Source organism: Sus scrofa, chromosome 10, assembly GCF_054392235.1.
Source record: "Sus scrofa isolate SSC_HxYL_T2T_F1_AM1 chromosome 10, Sscrofa_HxYL_maternal_Yorkshire_Landrace_v2.0, whole genome shotgun sequence".
Lineage (NCBI taxonomy): Eukaryota > Metazoa > Chordata > Mammalia > Artiodactyla > Suidae > Sus > Sus scrofa.
In genome coordinates, this window is record NC_139392.1 from 23,744,681 (window position 1) to 23,766,104 (window position 21,424).

Here is a 21,424-nt window from a genome sequence, read left to right on the forward strand (position 1 = left end):
AGGTGCCGCAAATGGGCTGTGAAGTTTACATACACTGCCCACTGTTAAACAGATTACGTCTAATGAAGTGTCTAATGCTCAGGCCATATCAACCTAATCCTTGGTGGCAGTTCATCCCTCAACTGCCAAAAAACACCGCCCTCTGGCCCTCTCTCGCCACTCTGGCCGCCAAGCACAGGGAGGTGCCCAGTCTTAATAAACCAAGACCGTGTGTGATCTGACATGCAGATGTAGGTCATTGCATATGTAAATGTGTGATTACAAACCCGCATGCCAAGACACATTAGTGAGACTTTGCTCTCAGCATGCGGTTGTCACACTGCCTTAGCAGCTGACGCTAATGTTTGTCAGTGATTGTGCAGACAGAAGATGGAATTCCCGGTCAGGTGTGAGGATGTGGGTTGTGTGATAGCCTTCCTAATGATGGAGCTGCGTCTCCCTGTTGCGATGGACAAGTTTTCATCCTGAGAAGGAGTGGCCTGTACGTTTTTGGGAGAGAGGAGGCAAATCTTTTTCTTTGATGTTTCAGACTACCCTAGTGTGTAAATTAGAACATTTGCAAAAGGATTTCTTACAAAAGCATGGACAATTTTAAAAATCTTGGAGTTCCCATCGTGGCTCAGCGGAAAGGAATCTGACTAGCATCCATGAGGACGCAGGTTTGATCCCCGACCTCGCTCAGTGGGTTAAGGTTCTGGCGTTGCCATGAACTGTGGTGTAGGTCACAGACGCGGCTCAGATCTGACATTGCTGTAGCTGTGGCGTAGGCCAGTGGCTATAGCTCCGATTCGACCTCTAGCCTGGGAACCTTCATATGCCATGGGTGTGGCCTTAAAGAGATAAAAATAAATAAATAAATATTAAAAAATAAAAATAAGTAAAAACTTAAAAAATGAAAATAAAAAAATAAAAAATATTCCTAGGCTATGGGTCCAATCAGAGCTGTAGCTGCTGGCCTACACCACAGCCACAGCAAAGCCAGATCCTTAACCCACTGAGCAAGGCCAGGGGTCGAACCTGCAACTTCATGGTTGCTCGTCAGATTCGTTACCACTGAGCCACAGTGGGAACTCCCCAGATCTCTCTCCTTTTTAAATGAAATGTTCATATATATTTAAGAAAACTAAAAACGTTGCTAATATCCATTGCATGTGTCTGAGAAGTGAGACTTTCTAAGTTTCCTCTGTTACATAGGTGTCATAGTGACACTTAGCTATGAATTGATCTCAGAAGCTAAAAAAAGGAAGAAAACTTGTACGTGAACAGCATGGCAAAGTCGTCTCCCTTTATTTTACAATTTTATTTTTCTTTTTAGTTTCATTTTTGACATTGTTCCTTGTCTCGGTTTTGTTTTGTTTTCATCAAAAGACCCGAAATTGAAAATAACCTGTGGATCATCTGTAGGGTCCCATGATGTGTTGCATATTAAAGGCGACCTTGTCCGTAACCATGGCAGAGGAGCAAAGGCTGTCCTTGGGCGTCAGGGCTGGGGGATCGGCTGACAAGAGACTGGGTTCGAGAACCTCCACATGCAGGATTGTCATGAGAATTGCATTAGGTAGTATACAGGACCATCTAATGTAAAAAGTCCAAGTATATAGGACCTGTTAAGTGGTGGGTACCAAGATGCAACCTTATTATTAACAATTATACAATTATTCTGTTCTAACAGTTACTTAGGGGTGTTTATTTATAGAGTGAATTTGTGAAATGTGTTGAATTCTGGTTGTTTTGCAGATCTTAAAGGAAGAGTAATCTTTTTCTTGACAATGGTTTTGGCCTTGCAGAAGAAAGAATATGCACAATAACAAGTTATTACTCCTTTTTTTCCCCCTCTTTTTGAGAAACACTGCATTTGAATGACAATGAAATTTTTGCAGAATTTTAGTTTTTCCAGTGTGATAGATGTAGTGGAATTAACAAGGTAACATGTATTTGGGGTCAGTATGATACCCAGATGTCAAAAAAGCTTTCTACATCGGTCTTGGGTTCACCAGCCTTAACTAAGTTTTGAGGGACTAGGAGTTTAAGTTGAATTTAGTGTGATGAGGAACCAATGTGCTCTTTGGTCACATTAACAGGTATTTAATGCTCAGTCTTATTAGAGGGCACACAGTCAGGCCCCCCACGAATGTCTGGTTTACTCCAAGTTGGCTCAGAGTAGAGAAGGTCCGGAAGGATGTGAGCCGAGTCGTAAAAGACCGAGGAGAATGTGATGATCAATAATCCAGGAATCTTGAAAAGGCCCATGTGTGTTTGGCCAAAAAAGAGAAGCTATAAGAGCATAAGATAGCTAAACTTGTTTGTTGTATTTTTGTAGGTAAAGATGCTGTAGACAGGTTATGAGTGTTTTGAGGAGCTTAAAAGGCAGTATTCCTTGGTCGTACATAGTAACCCCAGCAGCAGACAGGCTCGGACCAGTGTGGATGTTGAGTTGATGTTTATCCTCTGACCGCTCAAGTGAATGAGTGAGTCCAAACAGTGAACAGAAGCACGAGGGCAGTGGATAAAACGTATAAGGAGCTGGGTTTTGCCTCACAATGGGAATGGCCATACTGCTTCCTCCCAGCCCCCGTAATTACTGCTCTCTCAGCACAGTCGCAAGCCTCTTCCATGTGCCTGGGTAAGCTCGCTCACAGCCAAAGCAGTTCTGATTCATCTCTGTCTCTCTAGCAGCTAGTACAGTGCCTGGTACATCACAGAAAGTACTAAAAAGTGTTGCTTTAAAGAAAGAAACGACTATCTCCAGAAACAAAAATAAAATATGGTTTAACAACGTAATTACATACTAAGTGAAAGAAGCCCATTTGAAAGGCTACATACTGTACAATTCTTTTTTTGTTTGTTTGTTTGTTTTTGTTTTTTTGCCTGTTCTGGGGCTGCTCCCGTGGCATATGGAGGTTGCCAGGCTAGGGGTCAAATCGGAGCTGTAGCCGCCGGCCTACAGCCAGAGCCACAGCAACTTGGGACCTGAGGCACGTCTGTGACCTACACCACAGCTCACGGCAACGCCGATCCTTAACCCACTGAGCAAGACTGGGGATCGAACCCACAACCTCATGGTTCCTAGTCGGATTTGTTAACCACTGAGCCTCAACGGGAACTCCTGTACGATTCTAACTATGTGACATTCTGGGAAAAGCAAAACCATGGAGATGATAAAAAGATCAGTGGGTTGGTGCCTGGGGTTGGGGGGAGGGGGGCTGAGAAGGCAGAGCCCACGCTGGGGAATGATAACATGTTAGGCAGAAAGGAAAGTCGTCTTTAATCAGAGTGCCGGCAATCCCGGGAAACAGTGGACTCCGTGTCCCCAAAAAATGGCCTCTGAAGATCCTGCTTGGACACGGGGAAGTGATCTCAGTCCATCCCTGAGACTTGAGACGGGGGTCAGAGTGGTCGCCGTGCCCCACCACGTGCAGGCCTGTCTCTCGATTAAAACATTTGAAAGGTGTGCTTGGGCCAGAGATGTGTGAAACGTGGGGGTGCCTGGTTGAAAAGTTAGTGTTCCAGTCTACCTTTGCCAAAGCAACAAGCAAAGCGGCTTCCTGCTGAGGGCAGTGCCCTGCAAAGAGCTGCCTACGAAGTCCCCGCCTGTCAGAACATCGTTCCATTTCTGTGGGATCTGGGGCAAAGGTCTATGTTCTGTAACTTCTTCCTGCTGACATCAGGCGCCCTATTCTCAGAGGGGACGTCCTTGATTGAATTGGGTCTGCAGCATCTCCTTGCTGACAATTGTACTTGCCCGCTTACACATGCGGGCAGAGCAAACTACAATTATTCTTCATGGTGTCCATAAAGATACAGATTATCATGAGCAATAACGGGTAATCCCCTGCTCTGGAGGCCAGTTCTTGGAATTGTGCTGGCCTTAGACTCCGTGCTGCTCAAGACGGAGCAGTGTATGTCATGGTTGCAGTCTGGTCCTCCTGAAGCCAGCTTTTAACTCTGGCGGCAATTACAGTGCCTGTAAAACAACTCTATTGTCCTAGTCATTAGCTGCTTGGTTCCACACAGGGTGTTTCGGGCGGTGGAAACACACTGTATGCTACTGTATTTGTGGGTGCATGTCGTTACACATCTGTCCAAACCCATGGAGCATACAGCACCAAGAGTGACCCCAGTGTAAACTACGGGCTTGGGGTGGCAATGACGTGTCAGTGTAGGTCCATGACTTGTAACCAGGGTCCCACTCTGGAGGCACGTGTTGATCATGGGAAAGCAGGGCAGCTGTGGAAGCTGGGGCTGGGGGCGGGGGGGCATCTCTGTATCTCTGTACCTTCCCCTTAATTTTGCTGGGCACCTAAAACTGCTATAGAAAAATTAAATACTAAAAAAAAAAAAAAAAAAAAAAAAAAAAAGGAATGATGCGGTAAACTCCACGCCACTGGAACTGTTCTTTGTCGAAGTTCAAGAATGGTGAGGAAGTTTAGGAGTTTTTTTCATGCAGTAATTGGCAGGTTGGACTAAATGCATCTATGGAGGCTTGAATAGTTCAGTAAATACTGGTTGGATGAATGGATGTTTGCAAGTTTACCATAAGAATCACCCACTTATGTGAAAGCAATCCATGATTGTGTGTGTATTGTGCGACTGAAAACTTTTTCTGACTTCTTCTAATTACAGAAGGCCTTACGACCGGATATGGGCTATAATACGCTAGCCAACTTTCGAATAGAAAAGAAAATTGGTCGCGGGCAATTTAGTGAAGTTTATAGAGCAGCCTGTCTCTTGGATGGAGTACCAGTAGCTTTAAAAAAAGTGCAGGTAAGACGACTTTCATTATATAAATGGATGTGACATTATCCTCTGCATGATAAATAGAGAAGTGTGTCCTGAATGATTGGGTGATGAGAGTCTGAGGTGGAGAATGATGGGAGAGAATAAAAAACGGTACTTTCAAAGCTTGACTTGAGTGTAGTCCACGATGGAAATCCATTCTTAGTTTTCACGTTACTTTTAAAATCGAGCTGGCTTTACTCACCCCGACTCAGTAATGAGTGGAATGATCTTAGCAAAGCGTTCACACCTCTGGATTTTAAGGGGCAGATGTGCGTTGGCGCCGTGGCTCCTGTCTGGACCTGTGAGTGGATGTTGTGTCCGCAGCTGCAGTTCCTCAGCCGCGGGCATCTCCGTAGGAAGCCAGGCTTAGCGAATGTATCGCCTGATGTTAACGCACGCACGGTGGTCAAGGTTCTGGGGAGGGCTTGGCATTACATGAAAGAACATTGAAGTGCACTTTCCTTCCTCAAAATTGCAAGAGGAAATAGGTAACCTTAGAGGGTCGACATCCTGTTTAGACTCTCCGTGTTGTGTGGGTTTGGTTCCAGCTCAGCCCAGTGGGGCTGAGCCTTTTTGGTGGGCCTCAGGCTCCTGCCTCTGTTCCTGCTCTTCTGACCAACGGCTGCCCCAGCCCCGTGCCCTCAACCCGCTGAGCCAGAGCCCTGGACCTGTCACTGCCCCAGGGGGTCCACCTGCCCGCTCTGGCCTGGAAAGCTCTCGCCTCCCTGCCTCAGTGTGCTTGATGTCGTACAGTTTTACTTCCTCTTTTCAGAGAAGGTCGTGCTTGTTCACACCTGCCAGTGGATTTCCTGTTTTACTCTGCAGCCCTGGTATCTTCTCTCTGTGGAGACCTATGAAACCTCAGGAAACTCAGTGTCCTCTGATTTAAAAAAAAATTATTTATTTATTTATTTATTTATTTATTTTGCTTTTTAAGGCTGCACCTGCGTTATACGGACGTTCCCAGGCTAGGGGTCCAATCAGACCTGTAGCTGCTGGCCTACACCGCAGCCACAGCAATGCAGGATCTGAGCCACGTCTGTGACCTACACCACAGCTCATGACAATGCCAGATCCTTAACCCACTTGAGTGAGGCCAGGGATCGAACCCACGTCCTCATGGATCCTAATCGGATTTCTTCCGCTGCACCACAGTGGGAACTCCCTGATTTTTTTTTTTTTTTTTAAAGCATTGTGAAGGACCAGTATACTTGCAACAGCCATGGCAGAGATGAGTAGTCTTCACTTACATTTTTAAGGAAATAGTAAATATTTATGAAAGCTTTTATTGGAGCATATAAGTTAGAAAGAAAGCATAGTAGAGATAGCCCTCATGTCCACCCCTCAGCTTAATGAAAAACCATCAAAAATAATTTGACGCATGTTTACCCTCGGAGGTAAACCATGTCCTGAATTTTGGGCTTATCATCCCTTTGCTTTTCTTGAGAGTTTTCTCCACATCTATATATTTCCACATACATCTGTCATTTGCTTTTGCTTTTTTTGAACTTAATATACGTGTTGTCACATGTTGGTGCATGTGGCTGTGCTTTATTCTTTATATATATATATATATAGTTTTCAGTATGTGTATATGCATGTATATGTCTGGTGTTGTGTGTTATATATGTACCGTATTCAGTTCTTGTTACAGGCTGCTTGTTGTTTAGGTGTTTGCAGTTGTTTGCTCTCACGGACAGCGCTTCTGTGATGTTCACATAAGTGTTTCCTGGTGCACACATGCAAGAATCTCCCTTTCGTGTGTGCCTGGGAATCGAAGTGATGGGCCACAGGGGCGTGTGTGGTTAGTGCTGCAGGTTATACCAAGTTATTTCGCACACGTGTACTCGTGGAGCTTCTCAGCAGTGCGAGAGAGTAGCTGTCTTCTCCTATTTAATATGCTGCTTATAGCAAGAAGATACCATCTCCAGTGCAGATATGAGTGCTTATGACACAGGTGACTTTTGGAATGATGCTTCCCTTACAAAAGAACTTTCTGATGCATTTTTAAAATGTATTGCATTTCTTCTGTGTATCTCTGGGCACTGGGGTGGCGGGGAGAAACTAGTGACTTTATTTCCGCCCTCTGGGGGGAAAAAGAGTCAATCTAGAGCCATTAAACCTTAGCCCCTGTGGCAGCGATTCCTGATTTAACGGAATAGAGGTGTCAGATGTCAGAGAGCCTGGAAACCAGGAAGGGGAATTTGAATAGGAGGGAAGTAGGATTTGCTGTGGGTTCTCTAGGAGGACAATAATCTTCAAAATCGGTTATTTTCAAAATAAAAGCACAAGCTGAACGTACAGGTGGACTAGAGAGAAGACAGCCTCTGCTCTGCCGCAGGATGGAGCGGGGATGATAGATGGAGCGAGAACCCTGCAGGCAGCCAGAGGTCCCTGCCCCATCCCCGCTGTCCGAGTGTGGACGGGACAGCTCTCTCTCTGTAAGGACTGCCTTTTAAACCACCGAAGCCTGTCTCTAGAAATACTTGGGAAGAACCTTAGGAAGGAAAGGAGGGAGCGAGGGAGGGCAGAAGCACCTCCAGGCCTCCTCCTGTACCATCTGTGTGGTCGCTTCTGTCCTGCATTTTTCTTCTCTCGCACTGGGAAATGTGATGGTCACTTCCTCTGCCCAGTGGTTCCCCGTGCAGTGTTGCAAGGGTGCCCTGTTCCAGCTGCCTTGCACCCTACCCTAAAGCTCGGACAGCGGGCTCCACTGTGCCGAGTTCACGGGTGCGACTTGGGGTCCTGCCTCTTCTCCGTGCTTTCTGGTGTTACTGTCAGGATGCCTTCTAGTCTAAACCGAACTCCTGCTACAAGAGAGAAAGGATGTTGTAAAGATAGTCTTGGTTCTTTAATTAGGGAACAGCATCTTAAGCCTTTGTGAGGAGAAAGACATTCTGCATTTCAGACGTGTTATTGATTTCTGTGACGTATTACACTTGTGCTAAACCAGAGGGACCAGGGTCCTTCCTTTCGGAAAAGCATCTCAGCAGCTGAGTATGCAGATGTTTTAAAATATTGTTAACCAGACTCTTTTCCTTTCTGAAGACTCCTAAGCCCTCTTTAAAAAATTTGAAAAGAATCATATGCTGGATTTCCTCACGCAGCTTAGTGACTTTACTTGTCTAAAGGCCTTTGTCCCTGTTCCCAGCTCTCATAGAATCCTTTCTGGGTAACTTGGTCGGGTTCATGTGTGGAAATGTTGCATTTATAATTCCATTCTCTGCTCACCAATCTTTCGTGAGACCCTTCAGAACCAGCAGCCAGGTTCCTCAGCTTCGTTCTGGCACTTCTTTACTTTGTTCCACGTGTCACGTGTCACTTTTCCATGGCCAACTTGCTGTCAGCTCGGGTGACTTTCCTGGAAGTTTGCCTGTTACCCGTGTGTGGAAAGGCAAGTGTGTACTGACTGCATGTTCCTTCTTGGAAATTGCAAAGGGATTGAGCACCCACAGCGTATGGCACCATGAACCCCATCTTTGCAAGATTCACCCACAGCCCGTCATGATTCATTTGCCAAAATTAAGATGATTCTTAAGTGATGGAACGTTTCGGAAATTCCGTGAGTAAGCTTTGCTTCCCTTCCTGCAGCTCATTCAGGTCATTCCTCAGCATCATTGATCATCTAATGTTCAGTGGTTCATACAGAAGGCTTTGAGGGTATCACAGTATCACAATAAACAAAATAATGGACTCCTGGATTCTGGTGGAAGTGCAGCCAAGGCCCCTCTATAATGATGAGTGTGGGACCACGGCAGGATGAGCCTAGAGGAGCCTGGGGTCGGGGTCGGGTGGGAGTCTTCACGGGACGTGGGCTGGTCTCAGAACCACAGTTCATTGTGTGGGAGGATTGTTTTGATGTGGTACGTGTAATCTCTGTTTTATTATTCTTGGCTCATTTGATTAGAGCTATTTAATTGGAGTTGATTTTTATTTTATCAATTTTAAGACGTGATGTTGTAGTAGTATTACTTTTTGGGTTTTGTGTTTCAGTTCTTTGATCTTTGTCACCCTGACGTTCAAATAGGAGCTGGAGTATTCTGAACCTCAGTTCATTAATGCTTCATTTCTTTTCCCCTCTCTTAAGTCATATGTCCACATACAGCTGTTTAGCTGTGTGATAGCCATTGTCAGTCAGTGATACTTATTAGAGTGGAAAGCACTTTTGGTCCTTAGAAGCTGATGTAAATAGTGGTGATACACAGTCTTTGTTCAGGTTCACTCTTTTGATCCAGATGCTCTCAAAAAACCTTTCTGAAAAGACACATATTTTCTGATAGTGTTTTACTCATATTTATTTATATGCAATCCTTTCTTTAAAGCATTTATCAAGAAAACCACTTTTTAAAGTCTAATTTTTAAAAAATTTATGAGTCTAACTCGCTTTTTTACATGTGTTCATTTTGGAATCTAGATTTTGCATGTTTGCCTGTGATTAAAAATTAGGATTTGCATGCAGTCAGAAATTTGTGGACTACACTGACTTCTTCTGTAATGTGTACTGTAACTTGGATGTATTTGTAACCCTTTGTTGCTGTATATTGTCTCTTTTTCAGGTTGCTCTGATTACTGAATTCATTCTGCAGCTTTTATCTATTTCATTATTTAATCCCTATAGATTACCTTGCAATTTCTGAAAGTTATTTGAGCAAATGAAAATTAGGAAGCTTATGAAAGAATTAATCTATATGTTAATATTTTTTAATTGGAGAATAATTTAGTAATTGATGCTAGTTTACTTGTCAAAGAGGCATAGGCTTTTATCTTAAAAATTAAAGCTCTTAAATTATACTCAGTTGTACTTACAATTTTGTTTTAGGCGTTTTGAGGCATATAAAACATCAAATATTTAGAGACTAGGACATTCTATTTAGCAAAATTTGGGGGTTACAGTGAATTAAGGTATATGCCATAACTAGATTAAACATTAAAATACTTAACTGATACAGTAGACATCAGTGACATAATTTGGTTGTCCTTTGTCCTTTTTTTTTTTTAATGTTTCGCTTTTTTTTTTTTAAGCATCTTATGATACCTTCTGGTTATCATTGCGACAAAAGCAAGTTTTGATTATATTAGTTTATCCTAAAATTTTTAAATGGTAAACTCTTCCAGTGGCCAAGCCCAGTGAGTAAGTATAATTGACGTAACTTTGATTTATGCTGTTGGAGACTCTTCTTCTGCTCATTTAATCTGGATAGAAAATCTCCTGTGTGGCAGACACGGTGCTCTCAGCATTGGGGATACAGCAGTGGAGTCTGACATTTTCGTCGGGCAGACCCACAATATACCGAATGATTATAGCCAAGGAGGAAACGGCCGTAGCGTGGTATCAGAGACAAACCAGGTCCGGAAAGTGAGGCCTCTCTGGATAAAGTGTTCGGCCAAGGGTTCTGTGAGACAGTGACATTCAGGCGGAGGTGGAGGATAAGCTGTCAGTCCTCAGCAGGACGAGGCACAGCAGGTGGAAGGGGCCTGAACAATAGGATGGACTTAGAGTGACCCTCCTGCAAACAGATCCCTGTGTGGCCTCTGTAAATGGTCTTACGTTATTAACTGAAAAATGTTCATCTGTTAAATAAGTCGTATTATTGGCAGTATGAACAACAATTACAAAATAGTGAGAGTGGGCATCCCTGTCTTGTTCCAGGTTTTAGTGGGAAGGCTTTCAGTGTTTCTCCATTGAGTATTATATTTGCTGTGGTTTGTCATAAATGGCTTTAATTATGTTAAGGAATGTTCCGTCCACACCCACTTTGGTGAGAGTTTTTATCGTATATGGATGTTGGACTTGGTCAAATGCCTTTTCTGCATCTATTGAGAGGGTCACGTGGTTTTTGACTTTTCTTTTGTTAATGTGGTGTATGACGTTGATTGATTTGCATATGTTGAACCATCCTTGTGAACCTGGGATGAATCCCACCTGGTCACGGTGTACGGTCTTTTTGATATGTTGTTAGATTCGGGTGGCTAAAATTTTGTTGAGAATTTTTGTGTCTACATTCATCAAAGATATTGGCTGATAGTTTTCTTTTTTGGTGGTATCTTTGTCTGATTTTGGAATTAGGGTGGTAGTGGCGTCATAGAATGTCTTTGGGAGTGTTCCTTCTTCTTCAACCTTTTGAAAGAGTTTAAGGAGAATGGGTATAAGTTTCTCTTTGAATGTTTGGTAGAATCCGCCTGTGAAGCCATCTGGTCCTGGATTTTTATTAGTAGGGACTGTTTTTATGACATACTCAATTTCGTTTCTAGTGATTGGTCTGTTCAGTTGATGTATTTCTTCTTGATTCAGTTTTGGCAGGCTTTAAGTCTCTAGAAAGTTGTCTGTTTCTTCTAGATTGTCAAATTTGTTGGCATGTAATTGTTTACAGTATTCAAGTATGGCTATTCAACATAGTAGTGGAAGTCCTAGCCATAGCAGTCAGACAAACAAAAGAAGTTAAAGGCATCCAAATAGGAAGAGAGGAGGTAAAACTGTCACTGTATGCAGATGACATGATACTATGTATAGAAAACCCTAAGGACTCAACCCAAAAACTACTTGAACTGATTAACAAATTTAGCAGAGTAGCAGGATATAAGATTAACATTCAGAAATCAGTCGCATTTCTGTATACTAACAATGAAATGTTAGAAAAGGAATACAAAAATACAATACCTTTTAAAATTGCACCCCAAAAAATCTAATACCTGGGAATACACCTGACCAAGGAGGTAAAGGACTTATATGCCAAGAACTATAAAGCATTAATCAAGGAAATTAGAGAAGATGTAAAGAAATGGAAAAATATTCCATGCTCCTGGGTTGGAAAAATTAATGTTGTAAAAATGGCCATACTACCCAAAGCAATCTACAGATTCAGTGCAATCCTTATCAAATTACTCATGACATTTTTCACAGAACTAGAACAATCCAAAAATTTATATGGAACTACAAAAGACCCAGAATTGCCAAAGCAATTCTGAGGAACAAAAACCAAGCAGGAGGCATACCTCTCTCCCAGACTTCAGGCAATATTACAATGCCACTGTCGTCAAGACAGTGTGGTATTGGTACCAAAATAGACAGACCAGTGGAACAGAATAGAGAACCCAGAAATAAACCCTGACACCTACGGTCAATTAATCTTTGACAAAGGAGGCAAGAACATAAAATGAGAAAAAGACAGTCTTTTCAGCAAGTATTGCTGGGAAACCTGGACAGCTGCATGCAAATCAGTGAAACTAGAACACGCTGTCACACCATGCATGAAAATAAACTCAAAATGGCTTAAAGACTTAAATGTAACACAGGACACCATCAAACTCCTGGAAGAGAACATAGGCAAAACATTCTCTGACATCAACCTTATGAATATTTTCTCAGGTCAGTCTCCCAGAGCAACAGAAATAAGAGCAAAACTAAACCAATGGGACCTAATCAAACTAACAAGCTTTTGCACAGAAAAGGAAACCAAAAAGAAAACAAAAAGACAACTTACAGAATGGGAGAAGATAGTTTCAAATGATGCAACAGACAAGGGCTTAATCTCTAGAATATACAAGCAACTTGTACAACTCAACAGCAAAAAAAAAAAAAAAAAAAAGGCAACAACCCAATGGAAAAATGGGCAAAAGACCTGAATAGACATTTTTCCAAGGAAGATGTACAGATGGCCAATAAGCACATGAAAAAATGTTTCAACATCACTGATTATTAGAGAAATGCAAATCAAAACTGCCACGAGATACCACCTCACACCAGTTAGAATGGCCATCATGAATAAGTCCACAAATAACAAATGCCAGAGGGGGTGTGGAGAAAAGGGATCCCTCCTGCACTGTTGGTGGGAATGTAAGCTGGTACAACCACTATAGAGAACAGTATGGAGGTACCTTAGAAATCTATACATAGAACTACCATATGACCCAGCAGTCCCACTCTTGGGCATATATCTGGACAAAAATTTCCTTGAAAAAGACACATGCACCTGCATGTTCATTGCAGCACTATTCACAATAGCCAAGACATGGAAACAACCCAAATGTCCATTGACAGATGAATGGATTAAGAAGATGTGGTATATGTACACAATGGAATACTACTCAGCCATAAAAAAGAACAAAATAATGCCCTTTGCAGCAACATGGATGGTACTAGAGACTCTCATCCTGAGTGAAGTAAGTCAGAAAGAGAAAGACAAATACCATGTGATATCACTTATATCTGGAATCTAATATAAGGCACAAAGGAACCTTTCCACAGAAAAGAATATCATGGACTTGGCGAATAGATTTGTGGTGGCTAATGGGGAGGGGGAGGGATTGGGATGGATGGGGTGCTTGGGGTTAATAAATGCAGACTATTGCCTTTGGAATGGATGAGCAATGAGATCCTGCTGTGTAGCACTGGGAACTATATCTTGTTACTTATGATGGAGCATGATAATGTGAGAAGAAAGAATATATACATGTATGTGTAACTGGGTCACCATGCTGTACAGTAGAAAAAAATCACATTGAATTAATTAAAAAAATTACAAAATACAGGCTTTTTAAAATTTTCTACACATCAGCACTAACAGAATGTATGAAAGCAAATAAGGTGTGAGGGGCAGGGTCTATGAGGCTTTACCAGGCGGTTCAAGTGGCCTCTTTCCATGAGGTGGCAGTTCTTTAGTCGCTGTTCCCCGTGTGCGTCGTACCTCTAGACATCCCTGTGCTCCCGCCGCCCTCCCCGTCGTCAGGTGCATCTCTCCACGGGCTTCCTCCCCGCCCAGCATCATCTCTTCCCTCCGTGCAGCCCGTGCGTCCACCTAAATACTTGTTCCGCCTTTGTCCCTTGCCTGCCAGTCTGCAGCACTTGTTTTTCCCCCTCACATATTGTTGCAGCCCCGTGCTCTCTCATTTTCCTCTTTCTTCCCTGCCCCCAAATGGACCCTGCTGAGAGCAGGCGTGGTGTCTGAACATGCCCGCCTCCGGGCCCTGGGTCAGCTCAGCTACCCTCCCGGCTCACCCTGCAGGCGCTTGTTCTGCGGCCGCCCTCGAAACCCCCTCTCCACCTGCGATTCTCACTGGCCTCGCCTCCCCTCTTTCCACCACGACACGGTCTTGGCCTCGTCCGACCATGGCACACAGCCCCGCAGTCTCTAGGCCTCTCATTGAAGGTCTGATTTCAGTTGTTTTCTCACCTTCCTTGGGGCTCATCAGCTGCTTGAGCACCGTGGGTGTTTCCCCTTCAGTCTCCCCGTCTTGCCAACGCCCAGTCCTGGTTTGTGGTTTTTTTTTTTTTTTTTTGTCTTTTTGCCTTTTCTAGGGCTGCTTCCCACGGCATCCAGTCCTGGTTTTATCTCCACCGTGTAGCTCTTCATTTCTCTCTTCACATGTCGTCATTCCCTGGCCCACGGCACACACGGGTTCAGGTTGTGTCTTGGAGTTTTGCTTTTCTGTGGAAATGCAGCCTCTTACACTTCCCACCTGAATGTATTTTAACCACAGAGTAAGAAGACCCAGATCAGCAGGTTGATGACTGTAGTGTGGTCAGCAGGAGCTTCAGCCACACCTGTGTGCGTCTGTGCTCCGTGGAAAGCGCCGTCTCCTGTGTGGCGGTGTCATCTCCTCTGCCGCCCTCATCATCTTCCCTCAGCTGCTGTGCTCTGGATGATGTCTTTCTCTTCTGTCTCCTTGGAGACTCTCCACCAGCTGCCCCATTTTTACTTCTCTCCTGCGGTGTCTTCACCGACGTCCTTCCAGACATCACGGCGGAAGCTGTGGCTTCAACACCCACAGCTTCTAAAACTCGCCTCTCCTGTCTTGTGTGGTCACTCCGGCTTGGTTCTTCTGTCTCTCTGGCCGTCCCCCCTGCGGTACCCTTAATGGTGTCTCTTTTCCCCTCCTTGGGTGTGTCTCACAGCCATGCTTGTGGATGTTTAGTCCTGTTGTACTGCTTCTCCCTGACCCCTCCAAGGTGGCTTCTTAACTTCTAGAAGCCCCGACTAAGCTTGCTGAACCTCAGGCTCTCATGAAATACAGAGAAAAGATGACTTTCCTATGGCACATTTAATTTAATTTAATTTGGTTTAATTTAATGGCCACACTCTTGGCATATGGAAGTACACGGGCCAGGGATCACATCTGAGCCATAGCTGCAACCTCTGCCACAGCGGTAGCAATACCAGATCCTTAACCCGCTGTGGAGGGCCAGTGATTGAACCTGTGCCTCTACAGCAACCGAGCCCCTGCAGTCGGATCCTTAACCCACCGCACCACAGCAGGAACACCCCCTGTGGTATTTTTTAGAGACTTTTAAATTGTAAAGAGACAGAGCTTACTGATGCTCTGAGCGTTAGATCACTGTATGCTGGCCTGTTGAGTTCAGAGGCATCCCCTTGAAAACAAAGGTTTAAATAATCTTGGATTAATTAGCGACATAAACAGGTATCTAGTTCCATACCATCATTTGCCAGCCCCTCGAGGAAGCCACGAGAAAGAAACAGCCTGTCTTTTGATTTGCAGCTCAGCCAGGTCGGTGCATTAGGAGAGGAAGGCTGACAGAAGCTGGATTACCTGGATTACCAGCCGGGGAACTGAAGGGGGCGAGGTTCCTGGCACCAGTGCTGAGCACCTGCACTCACCTGGCCTCTGTTCTGCCCCCTCCCACCCCGACCCCTCGCCCCTGGCAGTGCCTGTGTGTGGAGGCAGGGAGGGGCTGGTGGCAGAGGCTTTAATTACTTGAGGATCATTTTGTTGCGTGCTTGTGTCTTCCATCTGGAGAGACACAGCCCTTCTGCTCTGGATTTTCTGACTCCCTCATCTACCTCCCATCCCTTCAAATAGAGCCTCTGACTACCATTCAGCAAGAGTGAGAGTCAGAAGTTTGCAGGCTGATGGGAAAAATATTGCTTGTGATAGCGGAGAACAGGGCCCCCCCCTCCCCTCACAGCAGGAGCCACGGGGCCTGGGACCAGAGGGCCATGGGCTGAGGGGCAAGAACATCGAGGCGAACGGGGGCTGTCAAGGGTGAGAGCCGGACTGAGGTCCCGCGGAAAACAGGCCAGCTTCGGACCAGCTGCTCATTGCTTTATGCAGGCGCCGTGGAGCTGGTGAGGCCTGGGAGCTGTTTGGTTAAGATGTCCATTTATGTAAGATTTATTTACCAGGTTTGTCAAACTCTCTTAGTAGATATTTTTAAGTACTTTTTGGGCTACATTTTAAGTACTTTTTTCCTTCTAAAAAATGGATAGATGCCTTTTCGAGGATATTTCTGTTAAGTTGCTTGAAGGCCTCTTTCCCCCTCTTAAAGCTCTCTAGGGTTAATCCTTTCAGTTTGAGAATACCAAGAATGTATCCGCTAATACTTGCCTTAACACTGCTAAAAACTTTGCTCTTACCAAGTATAAAATAAGTTAAAAACTCAAACTTTTAGAGTTCCTGTTGTGGCTCAGTGGGTTAAGAACCCAACTAGTATCCATGAGGATGTGGGTTCGATCCCTGGCTTCGCTCAGTGAGTTAAGGATCCAGTGTTGCCATGAGCTGTGGCCGGTGTAGGCTGGTGGCTGTAGCTCCTATTCAACTCCTAGCCTAGGAACTTCCATATGCTGCAGGTGTGGCCCTAAAAAGCAAAAAACAAACAAACACATCCTCCAACTATGGTAGAGCTGGAAAAATGCCTTCTAAATACAAGCTGTAAATAATTTATGAAAAATGTTTTTAGAAAATCCAGTTTTTTTTTTTTTTCCATTTGTGTTGCTTTTTCTTGCTCATAGGATCAGACTGCTTTCAATCTATGTCTGGAAATAATTTAATCTAAAGATTCAGTTTTTATTTTTGCCTTATTAACATGGTGGCTAAGAGAAAAGGCAAGGTAAGATACTTATGCATTTCCAGTTAAGTGTATTTGCTTCAGAATTTAGTTTTGTCTTAAATGCACAAGCATTGCTTCTTTCCTCAAAGTTCAAGAAGTGACATTTGATACTGAACATTGAGAATTTTTGTAATTCTCAATTAGTTTAATTGTAAGTTGAATTAAGATTCGCGATTGATTTGTATGTGGCATACTTCTGTCTTGCTATTTTGTCTAGGTTTCCTAAAGCTCTCTCATATACATCTTATTCTCATCTCACTCAAAGTCCTTTGTGCTTTAATTTTTTTCCCCCATCATAGAGACGTTGATTACTGAGAGATTTTTATACATCTCCAAGTTTGTGAAATTTTTTTTTTTCGTTTTAATCTCTAGAACCAGTATCATCCTTTCTCTATTTCCTTAAAAAAAAAAAAATTCTTGAAGAATTCCTTAAAGGCCCCAGACATTTAAAATTTTGTACTTTCCCACATTTTGAGTTATCTCAGATCCCCTGGGAGTAGCGGTTCCCTAGGATGGCATCCACAGTCACCATTTGCAAGAACGAGTCATTTCTCTTATGTTGATTTTTAAGCACAAGTGGTCTGTGCGTGTATGCGTGCATGTGCATTTCATGCTGGAAACTAGTATCAAGTTTAAAATTTCCTGTTTATGTTACTGTTGGTTATTGTTGTTAAATTGAAGTATAGTAGCAACACCATTTTTTGTGGTATTTTTGGATGGTTTGTGCTTTCCTGTGTGAGATCACTTAATGTGAAGTTTGCTCCGTTAAGTAATGACTTTCCAGAGTTCCCGTCGTGGCTCAGTGGTTAAGGAATCCGACTAGGAACCATGAGGTTGCAGGTTCGATCCCTGACCCTGCTCAGCGGGTTAAGGATCTGGCATTGCTGTGAGCTGTGGTATATAGGTTGCAGACGCGGCTCGGATCCCCGTGTTGCTGTGGCTGTGGTGTAGGCTGGCGGCTACAGCTCTGATTAGACCCCTAGCCTGGGAACCTCCATATGCCACGGGAGCAGCCCAAGAAATGGCAAAAAGACCAAAAAAAAAAAAAAAAAGTAATAAGTTTTCCACTTGCTTCCATAAGAAATCTGTCTGAGGTGTATTGTACCTTCCTGCGCCTGTAAATCAAGCGCTGGAAACCCCTTGAGGTGCTCACATCACTTTGTCCCGTGGCACTTGCTGGATCGTGTGCAGTGTTGTGTGGTCCTGTCTGAGGTCTGCCTTATTTGTGTCAATAACCCTATTAAGCTGGCATTCAGCACAGTTTTGTGAATGATGGAAAAGCAAGAACACGAACATGTTACCCCCATTTATATTTGGAGTATTGACCTGTGGGGATATTTCCTGCAATAAATAGCATATTGCCTTTGTATTTATTTATTTATTTATTTATTTATTTATTTATTTATTTTTGTCTTTTTAGGGCCACACCCGTGGCATGTGGAGGTTCCCGGGATAGGGGTTGAATCGATTCCAAGCCGTATCTGTGACCTACGCCACAGCTCACGGCCACGCCGGATCCTTAACCTACTGAGTGGGGCCAGGGATCGAACTCACAACCTCATGATTCCTAGTTGATTCATTTCCTCTGCATCTCGACCGGGAACTCCTGCCTTTGTATTTATTGTTAATTTCTCACAAATTTGGAACATTGAGAGACTTCTTTGTTTTCAGAGACACACTAAACAGCCCTTTGATTGTACTAGTTAGTTTTGGGGGCTTTTTTTACATTAGATCAATGTATCTTAACCTTTTCTTTATTACCACCCCTCTAAGGATCCTTTATTTCCTAATTACTCCACCCCATGAAATTTTAATTCCATAGATAATAGTTTTCAGTTTATGTATTGTATGTAGATCTGGGCTTAAAAAGAGTAGGATTTTGTCACCCTTTTCTCCATTTTTCACCTCCTTGGAATGACATCAGCCCTGCTAAGAATGCGAACGTTAGGAGTTCCCATAGTGGCGCAGCAGAAATGAATCCAACTAGGAACCATGAGGTTGCAGTTTCGATCCCTGGCCCCGTTCAGTGAGTTAAGGATCCAGACGCGGCTCAGATCTACGTGGCTGTGGCGTAGGCTGACAGCTACAGCTCTGATTCGACCCCTAGCCTGGGAACTTCCATATGTCAGGGTGCGGCAGTAAAAAGAAAAAAGAATGCGTGCATTAGACCTTTTAGACATGATTCGACCATACAGATTCATGGTTTAGAGCTTAGGTTAGAGTTGGATAATTTGTCGAATGAATTCTGGCTGTTCCTTTAATTAGCTGTGTGAACTTTTAGCTTTCTAAACCTCCTTGCTTCATCTGTAAAGTGGGAATACTAATATTCTTACTCTCCTAAGGATTAAGTGAGAATTAAATGAGGTAGTTCATGCGCTATATTTAGCACATGTTGTTCAGTATCTTTATTATTATGTTAATACATCACAGTATCACAGCTTCCATTCTGTTCCATTTGAACTTAAGACTTGAAATATCTGCTGTTCTCTTTTCCCATTTTTAAAACTAACTGCTTTTGGAAGGAAAAATATAGCCTCTGGTGGTAACATGAGATAAAATATCTATAGATCCCCCCATATCCTCTAAAAGCTAATTGGAAAGAATACTTCTTACTGTGTGTATAATTATGTGTGAAGTACTAGAATGGACTTACATGGTATCTTGAACCATACACGAGTATTTTGTTAAGTAATTCTGTATTCTGTTTTTAGATATTTGATTTAATGGACGCCAAAGCACGTGCCGATTGTATCAAAGAGATCGATCTTCTTAAGGTAACTAACAAATAAACTGTTGACTCTTTTGAACATAACAATATGTGGGTAAAAGTACTTTATTAAAATATCACACTTATAAGCAAAACGATTTTTGAGACCTAACTTTTGGCATACTGATTTCAAATGTCATTATAGAGATTTGAAATCCGTATATTGAAGGATGCAGTTACCTTTTGGATTCATTGTAAAATAATGTAATTGGAACGTTTGGTAGGATTAGCTTTTTTTCCCCCCATTTCAAACTGGGAAATAAATAAAGTAGACACGAAACATGGAAGAAATATTTTCCTGACCATCCCAGTTAGACATTATTCTAAACGTTAAGTAATATAAATGCATATTAACATTATCACAAGATGTGATATATATAGAAGGTGGATTGATCCAAATGGCTCACATTTTAAAATAATATTTCTGTATCTTTTTTCCATATTTATAAAGAGTGATGTAAAGAGTGTGTCAGAATTAGCTTTTCAGTTTCTCATCCACTCAAAGAATATGACTGAACTTTCAGTTATCTTTGCACTGCATTTATTATAGTGAAATTTCCTTTGAGAAAAACTATGGCTTATGTTATATTTTTAACTTTTATTTAAAAATTTTTTTTAACAGCACCCACGGCATGTGGAAATTTCTAGGCCAGGGGTTGAATCTGCGTCACAGCAGTGACAACACCAGATTCTTACCCACTGGGCCACCAGGGAACTCCCTGTATTTAATTTTTATTTTTTATTTTTTGTATTTAACTTTTAGATAAAACTTGGTCTTTTTTTTTTTTTTTTTTTTTTAATGCCATCCACCTTTGTGCCTGAAGTGAATCAGATTTATTCAAAAAGATAAGAGTAAGATCTAGATGAACAGTGCTTTCCACTGTTCTTTTAGTTGTAGCTGTTTCCTGGGATATGAAGTGACTGCTTTAGTAAACCTTTGTTACAGAAATAATATATCACCTAGAAAATGTGGGAGGAAAACCTGTAAATAGAAGAAGAAAATCATGTGTATGCTCTCTGGGCTAATTCTTGAATAAGCGTCTTTGAGGAACTGTTTGTCTTACCTGTTCGCTTGCTTCAGGATTAAATGAAAAGATCAAATAAAAGGGTTGTAAATATACATAGACTGATGCACATATTTCTACAAGGTGAAATTTTTCTTAAGATGATTTTAGGAATCAACCCCATAGATAGTTCATAATATTTATATTGTTTGATATAGAAGCAATATTTAGATACAGTACAGTAGATGCCAGATTTTTACCACTGGCTGGAGTTATGCTTGTAACAGACTTAACTTCAAGATAAGATTAAAAGGGATATTTTTTTTTTTTTACCGTGGAGTGCCCTTAAATGACAGTTACCATTTTGAAGGGTGTAGTTTTTAACAATTGTTGATTTAATTCATCATTCATAAATATGCATATACTTATATATTTATCAGACATAGCAATACTTAAAAAAATTTTAACTGCATAGTTTACACCATTATTTCTCATAGAATACTGAAATAAAATTGTCTAGTTTTACTTTCAATAGTTACAGTACTTGTTTCAAAATTCATAGGTGGAAGAAAAATATAGTCACATTAAGATTTCTGCAACTTGAAAACGAAATGCAGTAATAACTAAGTTTATTTTTAAGTTATGAAACTCTTAAGTGGCTTTTAGGAATTTACAGTAAGAAAACTTTTTGATGCCTGTTTTGTTTTTTTTTTCCTCAGCAACTCAACCATCCAAATGTAATTAAATATTATGCATCATTCATTGAAGATAATGAACTAAACATAGTTTTGGAATTAGCAGATGCTGGTGATCTATCCAGAATGATAAAGGTGAGGGTTTTTTTTTAAACTAAAGATTTATTTTTTTTCTAATTGTTTCATGTTAAACATACAGTCATATCAGATATTTACCTTAATGCAGTGCTTTAACATACGGTCGATAAGTAATAGAGGGTAGGCAGTCATGATGGTTATGATTATGAAGCTGGTTTTTCTTGGTGAAGTTGACACCAGGTCGACTTCGGTGTGTGAA

At 42.2% G+C, this 21,424-nt stretch overlaps 1 protein-coding gene across 6 annotated transcripts in view; it reads left to right on the plus strand.

Moving 5' to 3' along the window:
* Nucleotides 1-21,424, plus strand: part of NEK7 (NIMA related kinase 7) — a 158,010-nt gene that overhangs the window by 73,706 nt on the left and 62,880 nt on the right. For 4 of the 6 annotated variants that reach the window (XM_005667989.4, XM_084979391.1, XM_021064488.2 and 1 more), the window contains exons 3-5: nucleotides 4,624-4,764; nucleotides 19,333-19,395; nucleotides 21,112-21,222. In XM_005667989.4, coding sequence (XP_005668046.1) covers nucleotides 4,624-4,764; nucleotides 19,333-19,395; nucleotides 21,112-21,222 — 315 coding nt within the window. The remainder of the gene's footprint in view (nucleotides 1-4,623; nucleotides 4,765-19,332; nucleotides 19,396-21,111; nucleotides 21,223-21,424) is intronic. The other 2 variants (XM_021064489.2, XM_084979393.1) reach the window with 1 other exon arrangement.